Raw genomic sequence first — 17,464 nt, 5'->3', positions numbered from 1 at the left:
ATCTCGCACCACAGCGCCCCCTGCAGCCATGGGGGAATCATTGCACCTGGGCCCGCTCATGCCCTCTACCGGCTGCAAGAGAGTCACTGTAGTCGTCACCTCGCCGGGGCCCGCCAGTGCCCCTGCCGGTTGTGGTCGTAACTACACCAAAGAGGAAATTGCTTAATGGGCGCGAGAAGGCTGTTATTGGGTTTCTGTTTTGTATGTTGTTGCTGTTGTTGTTTGTTTATCTTGTTAAATATATTCTAGTAAAGAACTGTTATTCCTTTTCCCATATCTTTGCCTGAAAGTGCCGTAATTTCAAAGTTATAGTAATTTGGAGGGAAGAGAGTAATATTTTCCATTCCAGGAAGGTTCCCGCCTTCCTTGGCAAACACCTGTCTTTTAAACCAGGACTCCACAACAAAAACGCTGTACTTTTTTGAAATAGATATGCTAAAATAAACGTTATTAGGCTTTTTAAAAAGTAGAAGCTTTTTGCACAGCCTATCATATTTTTATTTTTCTATACATTCTAACAGATCTTCTGCAACTACTGCCTGGCATATGAAATGACACTACAGGACCGTCAAGACTAACATTTGAACACATGTGCAAACTGTGACTACTTGCAGTTTACAGCACCATATGTTGGGGGTCAGGGGGAAGAGAGCAGAAAGGCAAAACACATCACTTACCTGGGCTTCTCTGACAAGCTGAGAAGAATCAGGCAGGCTGAAACCAATGGGTAATCCAACCTTTGCTGGGATTTTGAATTTGTCTCCTATCTTAAATGGGACATCATCAAGATAACTGAAAGGACCTAAGATCAAAAGTAGAAATTGTATAAAAAACCTTACAAGCTTAATGCATTCAATTAAGACTCACATTTCTGGATTTGGGAGCTATTTATCTCTGATGCCCAAGCTATACCAGATGACTCAATACAAAGGAAGTTGCTTGATCAGAAAAACACATTGAATCTGTTTGGATTTCATTGCCTCAGTTTTGGGTTTTTGGTGGTGTTTTGTTTTGTTTGTTTTTAATGTTTTAGCTCATAACTACTAAAAAAAAACCCCAAATACACAACAATCCAACAACTGAATAGATTTTGAAGTCAATACACCCAATGTTTTAGCTTCCCTTGTGACAAGACTATCTCTACAAAACTGGAAGTTGAAGCTCTCTCCTGAACGCTGTATTCTGTCTCTAAAAAGATCCATCTTTTTTATCATATTCAAAACAGGCTTTAAAATAACCCAGCTTTAGAGCAGCTAAGCTAAAGTAAAATCCAAGTATTGGCATACAAGTGAGAAGTCACATTTGTACAGAAGTGGTCACAAGGGCAAAGTGGCCTAAAGTCTAGACAGTCCACTTAAACCAAAACAGTGAAACAGCTCAAGACTATTCAGCATAGCAATTCTGATTTTTGAAACAAGGCAATATAACTTAATTAGCTGTCTAATTTGTGATCACTCCAATGAGAAGCCTCAGACTTATTTCATGGTCCTCCATCTGTTCTTTATCTGCCACTCACATGATATTTTTAAAGTATTTTAGGATTAAACTCTTTCTTCAGGCATCCTGCAAACTCATAAAGCCGAATTAGAGCTCAACCACCTCCAAGCAACCAGACTATAGGTTTGCTTTCCTTGAGCTGTTGTGAAAAAGTATTAGAAAACACACAATATAAATTGCACTCACTTTCTTGGATCTCTGGTCTAAGCTTTTGGAATTACAAGCAAGGTTTCCAGCTGCATATAACAATCTGGAGCATTCCTCTAGCACTCATTTGTAACTTTGTTTTGAGTAATGCAGATCCAAAGACACATGAGTGGCATCACTAAGATGGTGTTCAGTGACTAACCTCTTGTTCAGTGAGCTGCGACTTGCCATTTTTATCTGACTGTAGCAAGGCATCTCACTCCCCACAAGAGCTTTTCTATTGTTTGTTAACCAGTCAGAAAACTCAAACAGGACAAGCTGTCTTGTAGTGAGTTATTTTGGCACCATGGGGTTAACACTGGTCTGGCATCTCCCAACTGCCAATAAACATCTTACTTTTGAAGTGAGATTTGACAAGATAACCTGAATTTCTGACTGACAGACGCTTTACAACTATAAAAGCCACACCAAAGCAGAAATGTTCTAAACATTTTCCTGGAAATGTATGGAGTTTCTCTCATGAGTGGGGACACCTATTTCATGGTTACTTTCCAAGGGATTAAGTGAAGGAATCTATGTAAGTTATTTTCATTTCAGTGGTAAGCTATGTTTGACTCCTAATCAATACTATTTCTTTTGCTAGCTTTAATATAGGTACTTTGATATAGTTTTAGTGTTTTTTATAGTTTACTGTTTTATGTTATACTATAATCTACTAGTAATTCTTTTAGTTTTATACTGTGTAGTAATTCTGATTAAGATCTTTCATCAATTATCTTTTGTCTCTTCATTTGTCTTAATAAATAATTCATTTTATATAAATATATCTGATTTGCCATCATTAGAACTTGCAGGACAGTTGCAAAACGTAAACTGTTGATAGTCTGAGGCTAAGATAAGATCCATCTGTGCTCAGGCTCCTCTCTCTGAGGAGTTTAGAAAGCAAAGGGCTCTTCTTGGCACCTCGTGACTCAGTGGCAGGGCTTCTTTAATAAACTTTGTCTGAAGCTCCCACTCCACTCATGACACTGACCCATTTTCATACACAAATGACAGTTAAGGTACTGTTTGTGTTCCTTCACTATTGAGTCATCTACAAGGCAGTCACAGGCTCCAAAAGGATAAGAAGCTTTCAAAAACAGGAACATCCTGTTAATTTGGAATTCATAGAATCATAGAATAATTCCCTGAGTTGGAAGGAACCCACAAGGATCATCAAAGTCCAACTCCTGGCCCTGCACAAGACAGCCCCAAGAATCCCACCATGTGACTGAGAGTATTGTCCAATCACTTCTTGAAGTCTGTCAGGCTTGGTGCTGTGACCACTTCCCTGGGGAGCCCGTTCCAGTGGCCAACCACCCTCTGGGTCAAGAACCTCTTTCTAATATCCAACCTAAACCTCCCCTGATACAACTTCAGGCCATTCCCTCAGGTCCTGTCACTGGGCACCAGAGAGAAGAGATCAGTGTCTGCCTCTCCTCTTCCCCTCACAAGGAAGTTGTAGACTGCAATGAGGTCTCCCCTCAGTCTCCTCTTCTCCAGGCTGAACAGACAAGTGACCTCGGCCACTCCTCATAGAGTTTCCCCTCAAGGCCCTTCACCATCTTCACAGCTCTCCTTTGGATGCTCTCTGTAGAAGGACTTCCCCTCTGCCACAGAAGAGCTTATCTGTTCTGTCTATCAGCTAGTGCATAACTCAGGGCATTTTCCCCCTCACATGAATTGGTGAGATAACCCAGGCTGGACATCTGTCCAGGAGTGAGTTATCTCTGGTGCCAGGGAGGTGAGATCCCTAGCTGACAATAAACATCTCACCTTGAGAGCAAGATGTAGGAAGATAAGCTGCTGGAATTTCTGACAGACACTTCACTTTACATACTATAAAAGCTACTCAAAACATTCACAAAGCAGAAGTCTTCTGCACACTAACATATAGGCCTGCTCTCCAAAGTTTTGATGCAAACTCTGTGGTTACTTTTCTGGGAATTGAGTGAAAGGACACTGTGTACTCCATCATCATTTCGGTGGTAAGTTACATTGACTCCTAATCTATACTATTTCTTCACTAGCTGTAATAAAAGTACCTTATCCTGCACTGTATTTGTATCTACTAGAAGTTCTTTGTTTTATCCTGTGTAGTAAGTCTGTTTAAAGTCTTCTGTCTGTTAATCTTGTCTATTCAATAAATAATTCATTTTATAATAGACCTAATTGGCCATTCTTAAGAACTTGTGAGTGAGATCAATTTGGGGTGCAGGCCGCCTCTAACAGAGCCACTGCCAGAAATCTAAGCCTAAGGCAGGACTCGTCTAAAAGCTCGTCTCCATTTGTAACACTCTCTAATAGTTTATTATCTTTCTTATACTGTGGTGACCAAAACTGCTAACAATATTCAAGGTGAGGCCACACCAGTACAGAGCAGAGCAGGACAATCCCCTCCCTTGATCAGCTGGCGATGCTTTGTCTGATGCCCCCCAGGACACGGTTGGCCCTCCTGGCTGCCAGGGCACTGATGACTCATATTCAACTTTCCGTCGACCAGGATCCCCAGGTCCTGTCCTTATGTGCTATCGTCACTTAAACTCTCATACTATGCACCAGTGTCTGGTCCCAGAGTCCTGTTGGACAAAAATGGTATTTCTTCCAGCTTTGAAACCATCAGGCCAAATAACCTACATCCTATCTGCACCATCAGGATGAAAAAGTGTTCCAGGGAGAATATAATAGTATTTTCACTGATTCTTACTGAGAAGCAAATATTCGAGCATTGCACAACACAGGGTCCAGATGGCACCTCACTGGCCACCAACACCATTATTTGCAACATGGCATCCAAATTGTATTTGAACTGGCAATTTGAGAACCTGGATATGCCAAAGCATTTGCTTATGTAGAAATAGCAACTGTGACAGCCTTTGCACTGAGAGTGATAAATCATGGCCAGGTCAGAGACCACCAGATCTCTCAACTGCTCAGAGTCTGGTGCGACTGCTGCTACTATGCCCTGCTTAGTCCCACTGGCACAAATTATGCTCTGAGCAGGATGATTCAAGTGAAGCAGGATTACCTCTATGAACCGATCTCACAGCCCAAATTACTCAAGTGTTGCAAATACTCATCTTATTAAACCTATTGACACACTAAGTGGTGTCGTTCACAACACCTCCCCTTGTAAGACACCTCCCCTTGTAGAGACTTCTTGTTTGTCTGAAATAGATACTAGCCACAGAGAATACAAACACACATTGTGGTATTTACATAGCATCACTGTTTTGGTACAGGAAAAAAACAAACAACAAAACCCACTTAGTTTCTTCCCAGTATGCTTTTTTTTTTTTTTTTAAATAATGACCACTGATTTAACCTCATCTTTAATACAACTTTGCTACAAAACCCACAAGCACACATTAAGAAACGCACCAAGTGTTTTAGGACATTTGACAACTAAAAGTCTTTTTGAAGCAAAACACTGATGGTCATAGTATTCACTTTGTTCCAGCCCAATCAGAACAGTACTAGTCTAGTGAAGTGTATTGGGTTTGCATGGCCAAGCTTTGGTAGCTGAGGGGCTACAGGGGTGGCTTCTGGGAGAAGATGTCAGAAGCTTCCTCCATGTCTGGCAGAGCCAATCCCTGGCAGCTCCAAAGACAGACATGCCACTGGTCAAGGCTGGACCAATTAGAAATGGTGGTAAGGCCTCTGTGATAACATATTTAAGAACAAAGAAAAGAAAAGTGATTGCGCAGTTGTAATTGCAGACAAAGAAGAGCAGGGTGAGAACATGTGAGAGGAACAACTATGCAGATGCCAAGGTCAGTGGAGAAGGAGGGGGAGGAGCTGCTCCAGGTGCTGGAGCTGGGATTCCTCTGCAGCCCGTGGTGAAGACCATGGTGAAGTAGCTGTGCCCCTGCAGCCCATGGAGATCCATGGGGGATGCAGAGATCCACCTGCAGCTCCTGAAGGAGCCCCATGCCGGAGCAGGGGGATGCCTGAGAGGAGGCTGTGACCCTGTGGGAGGCCCATGGAGAGAGGCACCCACACTGGAGCAGCCTGTCCTTGAAGGACTGCACCCCGTGGAAGAATGACCCACGTTGCAGCAGTTTGGGGAGGATTGTTGCCCGTGGGATGGACTCACATTGCAGCAGTTCGCAGAGATCTGTTGCTCATGAGATGGACTCACATTGGAGCAGTTCGCAGAGAACTGTCTCCTGTGGGAGGGACCCCATAGTGGTGCAGGGGAATGACTCCTTTCCCTGAGCAGTGGGAGAAACCACTGGTGATAAACGGACCATAACCACCATTCCCTGTCTCCTTGCTTGGCCGGGAAGGAGGAAAGGGTGGGGGGAAGGTGTTTTTAAGGTTTTATTTTATTTCTCATTATCCCGCTCTGATTTTGTTAGCAATAAATTCAATTAATATCTCTAATTTGAGTCTGTTTTGCCTGTGACAGTATTTGGGGAGTGATCTCTTCCAGTCTTTATCTCAACCCAGGAACCCTTTGTTAAATTTCCTCTCCCCTGTGCAGCTGTGTAGGGGAGTAAGAGAGCAGCTTTGGTGGGTGCCTGGTATCTGGCCAGCATCAACCCACTACATGAAGTTAAAATCTGATCCAGAAAGACAAGAATCCTTTTATTTTTATAAACAAATGACCCTTCTGCTTGAACACACTGATGGCTAAGAGTGCAAATTGTTTTTAATGACAAATTCTAAAGCAGTAAGAAAAACCTATGTATAGGAAGTATTATACAAGCCACTGGTGAAGAGTCACATCTTAAAGTGAAGCAATGAAAGGGGTTTTTTTAACTGTTATTTAATATGGCTGTTAGCCATTTCATCCTTCTAGCAGTTAAAAGCATATTGAGGAAGTTGAGAATAGCCCTGGCAAAATTGTACCTGTCAGTCTCATCTCTGACACCATGTACCATATGACCATTCCTGGCCCAAGGTTCCACTACAGGAGTAAGACTTTAGTATACTATGCTGGCCAATTCATAGAAGCGTCCTCCAGTTTGGTAGCTATGAGAGACTGGAGGAGGTTTCTGGCTCGAAAAATTTTGGGTGCATGTGTGTGAGGGAAGGGGCAGGTTGGGCCTTGCCTTTGGTAAGGCAATGCACTGCCCCGTATACCCCATGCCCCCCGGGGCCTGTATCCCAGCCCCACAGTGGCTGCCAATCACTATCACACCAGAGGCAATGCTCCACTCCCCACCCCTGGAGCCCCAGTCTAGCCCCAGAGTGGCCAGATAACCAGAAGTCACACCTGGGGGAAGGACCCAGGAAAGCCAAAGGGTATTTAACCTGAGACACAAGACAAGCACATGTCTTGACCCTACCTCCTCTTGGAACTTCTATTAGCTGAACACCACTGGAACTAGGAGTGGTAGCTATGTTTGGTTTTTTCTCTGTCTTACTCTTTTTCTTCTTCTAATTCCCTCTTCTTGGAATTTTGAGTAACTTAAAATCAGATGGGCTTGGAGTTTGTTAAGTTGAATGGGCTAACTTAAGGCTTTGTGTAATGTTTCATGTTGATTGAATGCTGCTCTAAACCTTTTGCCAAGGTTCTCTGATTTTCTGAAGTCGCCGGTAAAATTTTTCTTGTGTTGACCTCTTGAGAATATCTTGTTGGTATTTCTCCCATGCATGTAACTCAGAGTACATGAAAAAAAACGTAAGCCCTTTTAAATGTCTCATCAAGCGAGGATTTTGTTGTCTTACAGTAGCAAAATGGAAACATTTCAGATAAAACCAGTTACTAGTTATAAATGGGGAACAGTTTTGAAACCAAGTGGAACTTAGTTTTTGTGGTCACAAAACACACATAATTCTCAGAAACTGGAATTAAAAGCTTTCAAGTTATATAGTGACAGTGAGAATACAACAGCAATATTAACATACTGCACTTGATATAACAAACCTTTTGTGTAATAGATGAGAGCTGTATTTCTAGATGGTACTAATTACTGGAACTTAAGCTTGAACTTCCAATTATTCAAATGACGAGATCATTTGAAGTTACATGCTTAGGCATACTTATAGGTGTATGCTAAGAATACCCTCCAAAACAGGAAAAGTGTTCCTTCCTCTCCATCCATACCTTATGTTCCCATCTTCATCTCCATCTGAACACAGTCCTGAGTAGGAGCTTTAGGTGGCTCTGCTTGAGCAGGGTTTTGGACATGACCATCTCCAGAGTTCCCTTCCAACCTCAACCATTCTGTGATTCAACAACAGTCCTCTAACCTCCAATAAGCAGCTCAATAATAAGTACAAGAGATACATCAACTATATTGACTGATTTCATCGGCCTGCCAGAGACACTGAACTGATAAAAAACAGGTAGCTGTTGGACTAGATGCTTTACAGCAAGCCAAAATTCACTTGGTCAAATTAATTCTTAACAAGCCTGGAGAAAACTGAAAAAAATTGCCCTGCTAATTTCTTAAGACATAATAAGCCAAGGAAGTTGCTTTACTATTCCTCAGAAACAATACCATGACAGTGTCACTGGTATTAGGAACAGAAGGTACACAAAAGAGTAGACAAGTTAAGCAGCCAGCTTACAGCACCATTTGTTTTGATTTTGTTATTTTGAAGCCAGAAGCATGTTCCACCACATCATACTGTTTTGAGAAATATTTAAGACATTGAATTTTAGCTCTGAGCAGTGTCTTTGCTAGTCTGGTTTAGGAAGCAAAAGAGAGGGGTAAAAATAGACTCAAAAGACAAGCAGTTCAGAATGTTCATAGATAGAAGAGAACAACTGCTAAAAAGCTGGCAGATAGCAAATAAATAAATTCATTATCTTGCAGCAGGATCACTGGGCCACAAAGGAGACCATATAAAAATTAAGTTTTGATTGGCCATTTTTATTAATCCTTAACCATGTATTTAAGTGAGGCATTTCTTATTCTGTAGTTCAACTTTTTACTTGCAAGACTGAATAAAAAGCTGAAAGAAAAATGGAATTCCCCAGGACCCTCTTATCAGAAAGATTATCCAGAAAGATCAATGCTGAGTTTCTAAAAGCAGAAGTTTCTACAGCATGAAAAATTATGTTAGAAATTTCACATGAACTGCCCAGTACTGCATTGAATGATTACTGATTTGAAGAAGATACATTACATACAACAAACTGAACTTTAATGTTCCACAGAAATATTAATCCTTAAGTAAGCACATATACAGGCAAATAATTTTTATTATACCAATCATCTACATGACACTATGCATCTCAAATGTAGAAGAAATTCTTTTCTTCACTTGCCTGCTGAACCAGATTAGTCCAATTTAGGAAAAAAATTCAATGCTGAGCAAAAAGCAAGCATAGTTCTATGATATATTAAAAGCTTCACTTTCAATCCAGCTGTTCATGTGACTTCCATATAAAGAAGCTACAAATCTAGTGTCCACTTCAGCAAACATCAAATCAGTATCACAACTGCAGTTCAGCTTTGATTTTGAAGGGGGAAGTGGGGGGAAGGGGAAGGTATTATTCTGTCATGAACAAGTAGGAAACAGTCACAGACTGAATTTCAGTTTAGCCAGAGAACAGGCACGGCATCAGCAAGTACCTATGCAAGAAGGAAGGCAAGATACTTCATTTCTAACAAAAAAAAATACTCGGAAGCTAAACAGATTAGTCTCTATGGACTGTCTAGGCTGGGACATGAGTCAGCAGCAATAGTAGGATTCATCCTATTGAAGAGACAGAGACACCAAATTTCACTTACCATGACACTCAGATCCCAACTTCTTAGAAGCCATTTAGAACCTGAAAAACAATTTAAAACAGCTTTAACAACTATGCACATGTAGTACAACATAAGCCTATGCAGTTCTACACCATCTTATCTCTAGATTAAGGGACATGTTTATCCTGTTCCCAAGACAGAGAAGAAAAACTATTTTATAGCTCTGAGAATTGATTAAGTAGACAAATAATCTGGCCCAGGGGCTGACAATCTAACTGGCAAAATGAAGAAGAAAGGACAAACAGACTCAAGAAGCAGCCAGGTTGATCAGAAAGGCAGTTTTCCAGATCACAGTGCTCAGAGGCCGCTCTGTCCCAGCATCACAGAGCATACCCTGCCTCCCCTAGCATTAAGACTAGCCCTTCTTACTGGAAATACCACACTTATCCTCTTCAGTTTAATCCTCGCTGCTCTAAAAAGGGATATTATCATACTAGGTATGCAGTCAGCCAGCATGGCACTTGTCTGGACACACTGGGTAATGCACAATACAGGTATACAATAAATGGTACCATTAGGAAGATATTTTTGGATACACACAAGAAAACAATGCTAACAAGAGGCCTCATTCACTGCCCACAGAATTTTATTAACAACTTAAAATTTGGATGCAAATCCTACATGGCCAAGATGTTAAACACAGAAGCACCTAGCCAGCTTTTAACACAGAGCCAGCCTGTCCTGAGAAAGAGCTGCTCCAGGATGCTCATGATGTGTTCAATAACATAACTGGTTCTTTTGCTAGATTAGAAATACATCACAATATCTTTCTTAAGACACCACAGCATAATTCTTCAAATAAATTATTTTTTTAAGTCCTCCTTGTAGCATTATACATAACAAAGAATCAGTTGCCCTTTGTTTCTGAAGCCCTCCAGCTATATGAAATGCCCAACAGCCATTCTTCAAAAACATGAAGTTATCTGATACACCCCACCAGCAGCAGACAGCACTCAAGGCACAACGTGGAGCAGATCTAACATTCACACCCATCATTCCCCTATCAAGATCTTACTCTTAGCCTCACTGTTTCCATTGCTGATTCTAACTGCAAATGTTACCTTAAAGGGTGTCATAAGGTGAGGATTATACAGACATCTTAGCTATTCCTCCTGACAGCTGCTGACACATCTGGAGGCAAGAAGAGCCAGTTTCAAGTACTTTAGGAAAGCCCCTTTTGCTGTGCTCAAGTCCCTTTCAACATTATGTTGAAATAAATAGGTCAACCAACCATATTGGCTAATGGAAATTCAACACACAGCTAAAGCCAAAGCTGTATGAAGATTACCTGGGTGCAACCAGACTAAAACACAGTGAGCAGACACTGAGCCATGGGCAAGTGAGTCATGCTGGGCAACTCCAGGTGTACCTTGTACATAAAAGTGTCATTCTGCTCGACATTTGTTAGGTTCCTCTCAACACATCTCACCATCTCTGTCAACATTGGCATTATGTCCAAAACCAGTCCACTAAAGCCAGAGAACTGTTTTTGGCACAAGCTGGCAACTGCTTCTCAGAAGCAAAAAAACCATTGCAGTTTTGAAGACAGAAGAAAAAGGAGGTGAAACAGTGCTGAGCCTGCCACCTCAGGAAGGATATCAAGGGCAAAGCCACAAGACCACCCAGTACAGTTGCATGTCAACCACTGGAGATGAATGGGCTTTTTTAGTACCAGTGCCACAGAGGGGGAGATCAGACTGCAGACTACAGCACATGAAATAGGCTACACCTTTCAGACACAGATCACACTGTCAGACAAGCTGCTATGTTGCTAGTTCCTCTGTATGAGAGTAGCAATTAAGATGTCAACTTGATTTGTTATTATCAAAAAAGCCAGGCCACATGTGAAATCATAAAGACTTCATGTACCTCACCGGTCCTCTGTATGTCATTGGAGACTGAGGCACTGTCTGCAAGCATGTACTATAGCTGCCCATAATTCACTACTATTATAGCAGAATTGTACTTGGGAGGCCTCTACACACTTTCTTTAATTTCTCCAAGTTTGTCTTTCTTCTAGTTATTACCTCAGACTGAAAAGCAAGTGCTATTTTTCTAAAGGATTTAAAATTTTTGATGAAAGTAACCTCCTCACTTTGGCAACTCAATTGACAAGGAAGTTTTTTCAATGCAGAACCAGTTATCTACAGGCAATAGAGTTTATGCTGTCTACCTCATTTACCAGAAGCAGCTTACTCCAGACTGTACCTACATAAAGGACATTGAAAAGAAAATTCAAAGATATCATTTTTAGAATTGTAATTTATAACCCCTCTCCAGCAGGCCATTGCAAGGACATATTAAGTTTACCATCTCACACACTGATCTTGGGTAACAGAACATAAAGTTACCATGACAATATCAATTTACTCCAGGGACACTAGTAGCAATGCATAAAAATCCTGCAAAGTTCAAGATGTGCACATCTAGCATCCAAGGAGGTTTTCAGTAGTATATCAATCTGGAGCTGCATAAAGCCTTGGATGCATCCTCAGTGTCAAAATATCCCACATAAACAATAAGTATCTTGCTTTTGTTGGCAATCTTGTAGTAAAATCCTAGTGCAGACCAGGCACCTGCATTAAGTTTAAGGTACAATGGGAAAAATTATTCCTCTACCATATGCAACACCTTATTTTAACTACAGAACTAGCTAAGGCACATCAATAGCAAACTAATCATGAAATGCACCATTTCCAGAGAGACAGTCACACTGTAGATTCAGGTAGCATTTGAGTTTATATCACACCAGATCTTCCTGATGCACTGTGTGTGTGCACTTATTAAGATACCATTACTGCAGAAGGCACTGTCAGAATTGTTAAACACTGCACACAGTAACACTAGAACAGGCTGCCAGCCACATTTCATCACCTTTCAAAAAAACTTTTAGTTAAAATAGTGTCTTGCAACTAATCAGATTTGATAGGCTATTCAGGGACCACTGTTACAAGCATCTTGCTGTTGCTCTGTCTTGCTGGCTTGGAGGGGAAAAGAAAAAAAAAAAAAGATTTGCAGCCAGTTAGAAAGTTACTGATGTTGCTACTATGCTTCTGGGTCTGAACTATATTTGCTTTAGTCAAAGCTGCTACACTGTGCAGTAAAAATATGTTTACATTTGTTACTTCTCTTTTAGAAATTTAAAGGACTTGCTCCCAAAGCCTTACTCCAAATGAGCTAATGGAAGACTGCAGCCCTATCACTGTTGCCTTTGGAGAACAAAGTCCAGAAAAGGATGCTGAAGGGGATCTGTGGGAATGGCACATAGGGGAACAAATTTTGGCCTGATGCTTTACTGCATGCTTTAAATTGACAAAGAACATAAAACGCCTTTCCTGGTCTAGGGAAACAAGTTAGTTGCATAGTACTACAAGGTTTTCTTACAGTCACCTGCAAGCTCACTTCTATAAATGTAGACATCTGTGGTGGCCGGTGAGCCTACGTTACAAGGGACAGAGAGAGTTCTCCGTAAGACAAGTCCCTAGTACCAAAAGAACCTCCTCAGGTTAGGGTGACCAGAAAGACTTCTCCCAGTATGCACTGTTCTGTTATGGTAATCTACCCCAGTTCTGTGTTCATGGTTGGCTGTTGGCCGCTCCGCCCCCTTGCTACCTCATATGTTTCATACCTTAGAAGGCTTTCCCCTTCCTGTTCTCCCCATTGGCCTTTGCCCCTCACCACTCCCCCATAGCTTCCCCATTGGTCCCCATTCCCTAGTCCCGCCTTTGTACTGCCCCCATGCCCTCAGCCCCACTCCTGTACTTAAGCCTGAGTTCCTCATTGTTCTGGGTCTTTGCCTCTAGAACCCTTCACAGTGTGGAAGCAATAAACTGCTCCTATGGAAATCTATGCAAGATCCTTCCTGCCTCTTTGCCGTCGACCCATATTACTGAAGCTATCCGTGTGTTTGTGCGTGCACGCATGTGTGAGTGTATATAGCTGATCCTGCTGAGCGGCTTCGCTTTGGAGATGCCTTTTAGAGATCGCTACACCTCGCACTCCGGCACAGAAGCTGCAGAGCCAGAGATAGCGATAGACATCCTTAGCCTCATTCTCTCATTCTTGGTTCTGACTAATTCTCTGAAGAGGAGATCAGGACTGCAAGTGCCTAAAGTTATAAGCAACTTTTATGTCAGCAGCCACCAAGGCAACCTCTTCCCTTCCTGTATATTCATTTTCCACTTAACACTGAGTCAACAGGGCAACATTTTTAAAACCAAACAGTCAGAGGAACACAGCATAGCAGAGCCCAAGATGAGAGCAGAGGATCTCAAGAGTGATGATGATAGAAGGGGAGGAGGGGGACACATAAAGGGAAACAACCACAAAAACAACAACAAAAAAATACAGTTGAAGAAACAGAGAACTGACAAGACAAAACTGATGACAGAAACAACTGGCACAAAGAGAGAGATGACAAATTGGAAAGGTTTGAAGGGACAACACAGGTAACCAAGTGTCTTATCAAGACAGCCCACCTGACATGTCACCACTTAAACCTGAATGACTATTTACCTGTGCTGCCAGATAACAAGGAGAACACAGAGAAGTGTGACTGGGTGCAGGCAAGCAATACCAAAGGGAGAGTCCCATCAACAGATGAGGAAAACAATTTACTACCGTGAGAAGCTGCTAGGAAGTTGGGGTATTTTTCAATTATCATTTTATTTTGATGTTCCTTCTACTGGTGTTTCCCCTGAAGTTTATACCTACATTCCTTTCCTTCTGAAAGAGCTCTGACTGGTCAAATTGAAAGCATCCTATTGTTAACGGTACCGGAAACAGCTTTCTCAGTGATAACACAAGCCAATTTAACTATTTGTTGAGAAGAATTGGTCTTTTGTTGCTATATCCTTCATTTTTCGGTGCAAGCATGCCTAGATTCCAGACCACGTGAATTTTCCGAAGTAACTCCCACCTTCAGAAAAATGAGAAAAGTATTTCTTATGGGTCAGAGGAAATCAAAATGCCTCAAGTTATCAACTATAATCAGTTTAGCACATCTGTGATTTTCAGAGAAAAAAAATCTTGCGATTTCCATTTTCCCTGCTGTTGGGGTTTTAGGAGCTCTCCTGGATTTTTTTCTGTTAAAGGAATTTTCCCCCATACCTGTTGCTAGGGAGACAAATTGCTGGGTACTTAAGAAAAAAAAAGAGGCGCCTATGGGGGTGGGGTGCATCTGGCTACTCTTTTGTTTTACCTGGGTGTGTGGGCAGTCATTCTCCAGCGCTTGGACAGAGAGAGAGGCTGTTTCTTCGGCAGCTTTTCCTTCTGCCAGAGAAAAACCCCAGGATCCCAAGCCCGCCTTTCCCTGCCCTGCTGGGAGCTGGGCCGTGGCTGCCCTGCCCCCACCGTTGATTCGAGCCTTCACTGCGTTGTAGCCCTGCTCGCCCTGCCTGCCCAGACCTCCGGGGGATTCCCCGTTTGGATACATCTTGTCTGCTACCCGGTATTTGTGCTCGTCCCTGCTGTTCCAGCCTGCTGTTCCAGCCTGCTGTTCCTGAGGGTCTGGCCGGACACGGGGATCAGCTGCCCAGGGGTTTGTGAGGCTTTTGTTCCATCCCTTCCCGCGATCCCAAGCCGCCATTGCCAAGTGCACCCCAAGCTCGCTCTGGAGCTCTCCCTGCAGCCGCGGGGGAACCATCGCACCGGCCCTGCTCACCGGGAGCCGCCAGCGCCCCTGCCGGCTGCGAGCGAAACTGCACCCGAGGGGAAAGAGCCTGACAGCCGAGAAGGCTGGGACTGAGTTTGTGATTGTTTGCTGTTACTGCCATAGTTATTGTTGTTTGTTTGACTGGTTATACACATATAGAGATAGAATAGTAAAAAACTGTTATTCCTATTTTCCACATCTTTGCCTAAAAGCCCCTTGATTTCAAAATTATAATAACTTGGAGAGAAGGGGGGTTGCATCTGCCATTCCAAGGGGAGCTCCTGCCTTCCTTAGCAGAAACCTGTCTTTCAAACCAAGACAGATCTTGGTGCCCAAGGTGGGGCCTGAGGGCATTAAGAGAGAGAGGTGAAACAGGAATAACCGTTCCTGGATAACTTAATTTTGTGTGCTGGATATAGGAACCTTGTAAGGCAGCACTATGTGGTCTAGTTTACCCTGGTTCTGGTGGCAGGTAGTTGTGGCTATATTCTTCCCCTTTGCAGCTCCTTACCTAAACAGGGGTCCTCTGACTAAGGCTACCATTGCTCTTATCCAGTTTGCACTATGGGTCCAGAAGGTGAGGAATGCATGGGCTTTTAACTTCCTCCGGAATGTGGGTACATGGATAAAGGGCTATCACACACTGAGTGCATGTTTTTGGGGTTATGTTAAAAATGGTCCCTTCTGTGAGGAAATGACACCAGGGGAAGTTTTCTCCCAACCCCTCAACCAGTTCTTTGGGCCTACCCCACCATTTTTCAAAGGGTTTCGATTCCCTCTGAGTACTAACCAACTGGTGCTGGTAGGCCTACTCTATTTAGCACTCAGGGCTAAGTTGAGATTGGCTTGGATAACTACCAAGACACCGGCCCCAGAGACTAGAGATCCTACCCCAGAGCCTGATCCTGCACCAGAACCTGATACAGCCCAGACACTAGAGATCCTTCCCCACAGCCTGATCCTGCCCCGCAGCCTGATACTGCCCAACAGCCCACCTCAGAAATGGACTACCCGAACTGGGTGGGGGTGCTGGTGAAGGGGATGCAGGAGATGCACCAGGAGATGAGCCAGGTGCGCCAGAGGATATGCCAAGTGCTAAGGGAATACACCTCCTCAGCTAGTGAAAAACCCTCTCCCTGCCCCAAAGAGGGTGAGTCTGATGGTGCAGCAGTGGAACCCACAGATGTTACAACCATCCAGGTTTCAGCTGAACCACAAGGACAACCACAGCCAGCAGCAGTCGCCCCTGTGCAAAGGAGGAAGTATAAGACCAAATCAGTATGACCAGTTAATGATGATGGGGAACCAGGGCCCTCACAACCAGCAGGAGAGCCAGAGCCAGAAATCATCACTGAGTCCCTGTCGTACGACAGCCTCCGTAACATGCGAAAAGACATTATGCGAAGAGGGCGTGAGCCTTATACCACCTGGCTGCTTCGGGTTTGGGATCTTATGGGCACAGGTGTGCAACTGGATAGTGGTGAGGCAAGGTATCTGGGATCATTAAATGAGGACCCAGGTGTGGACCAGATATTTGTGAGGGAGCCAGGACCCCTTTCTCTCTGGGAGCGGCTCTTGATGAATGTGAGAGAAAGATTCATTCACAAAGAAAGAATGCTGGAGTACCATCATAGAATGCAGTGGAAGACACTTGAGGAAGGGATCCAACAGCTAAGAGGTGGCAGTATTAGAGGTACTCTTTGGGAAGGATGGACAGCACGATAATGACCCCGATAAGGTCAGGTGCACAGGACAGATAATGTGGAACCTGGCAAAGCTAGGGCCACCGCAATACACCACCTTCATTGCAACGATTGATGCTGACAATAACCGAGAAACAGGGGGCTCTGTTGCCAACAAGCTCAGGAATTATGACAGGATGGTCAATGGTCCGCAGAAAGCTCACATCTCTGCTGTGGTCCAGGACCTCAAAGAGGAGATGAAGGAGATGAGGAAGGAAATGAGGGAGGAGATGAGGAAGATCAGTGTGGCACCAGTGCAAGTCACAGGCCCCCAAGTCAGAGCCCATCGTCCCCCAGCTAGAGAGAGAGGGTACACCCCACGAGCTGAGCTATGGTTTTTCCTATGTGAGCATGGGGAAGACATGAGAAGGTGGGATGGGAAACCCACTTCTGTCCTGGCAGCGCGGGTGCGTGAACTAGAGGAGGGAGGCACTAACCGAGGGGGTTCCGCTAAGGTGAAATTAGCTTCAGCCTCCCGTGACCGAGCTGCCAGGTATTACAAAAGGGAGGATGATATGTCAGATCCCCTTGAAGATACCTCGAGCATGTACGCCCAGGGAAAGAATGATAACCAGGGCTAGAGGGGCCCTGCCTCTAGCCAGGAAGAGGCACAGGAGAACCGGGTTTTCTGGACGGTGTGGATTCGATGGCCTGGCCCATCAGAGCCACAAAAA

At 43.5% G+C, this 17,464-nt stretch overlaps 1 protein-coding gene across 4 annotated transcripts in view; it reads right to left on the bottom strand.

Moving 5' to 3' along the window:
- The window catches only part of LOC138102852 (ubiquitin-associated protein 1-like), an 82,769-nt gene that overhangs the window by 40,460 nt on the left and 24,845 nt on the right, over positions 1-17,464 (bottom strand). For all 4 annotated transcript variants that reach the window (XM_069000600.1, XM_069000601.1, XM_069000602.1 and 1 more), the window contains 2 exons: positions 9,375-9,415; positions 678-802 (listed from right to left, as the gene is read on the bottom strand). In XM_069000600.1, coding sequence (XP_068856701.1) covers positions 678-802; positions 9,375-9,408 — 159 coding nt within the window. In that variant the 5' untranslated portion in view covers positions 9,409-9,415. The remainder of the gene's footprint in view (positions 1-677; positions 803-9,374; positions 9,416-17,464) is intronic.

The sequence above is a fragment of the Aphelocoma coerulescens genome (assembly GCF_041296385.1).
Source record: "Aphelocoma coerulescens isolate FSJ_1873_10779 chromosome W unlocalized genomic scaffold, UR_Acoe_1.0 ChrW_unloc_scaf_3, whole genome shotgun sequence".
Classification (NCBI taxonomy): domain Eukaryota; kingdom Metazoa; phylum Chordata; class Aves; order Passeriformes; family Corvidae; genus Aphelocoma; species Aphelocoma coerulescens.
Note: the sequence above shows the minus strand (reverse complement) of the source record. Positions and strands in the feature narration are given on the sequence as shown.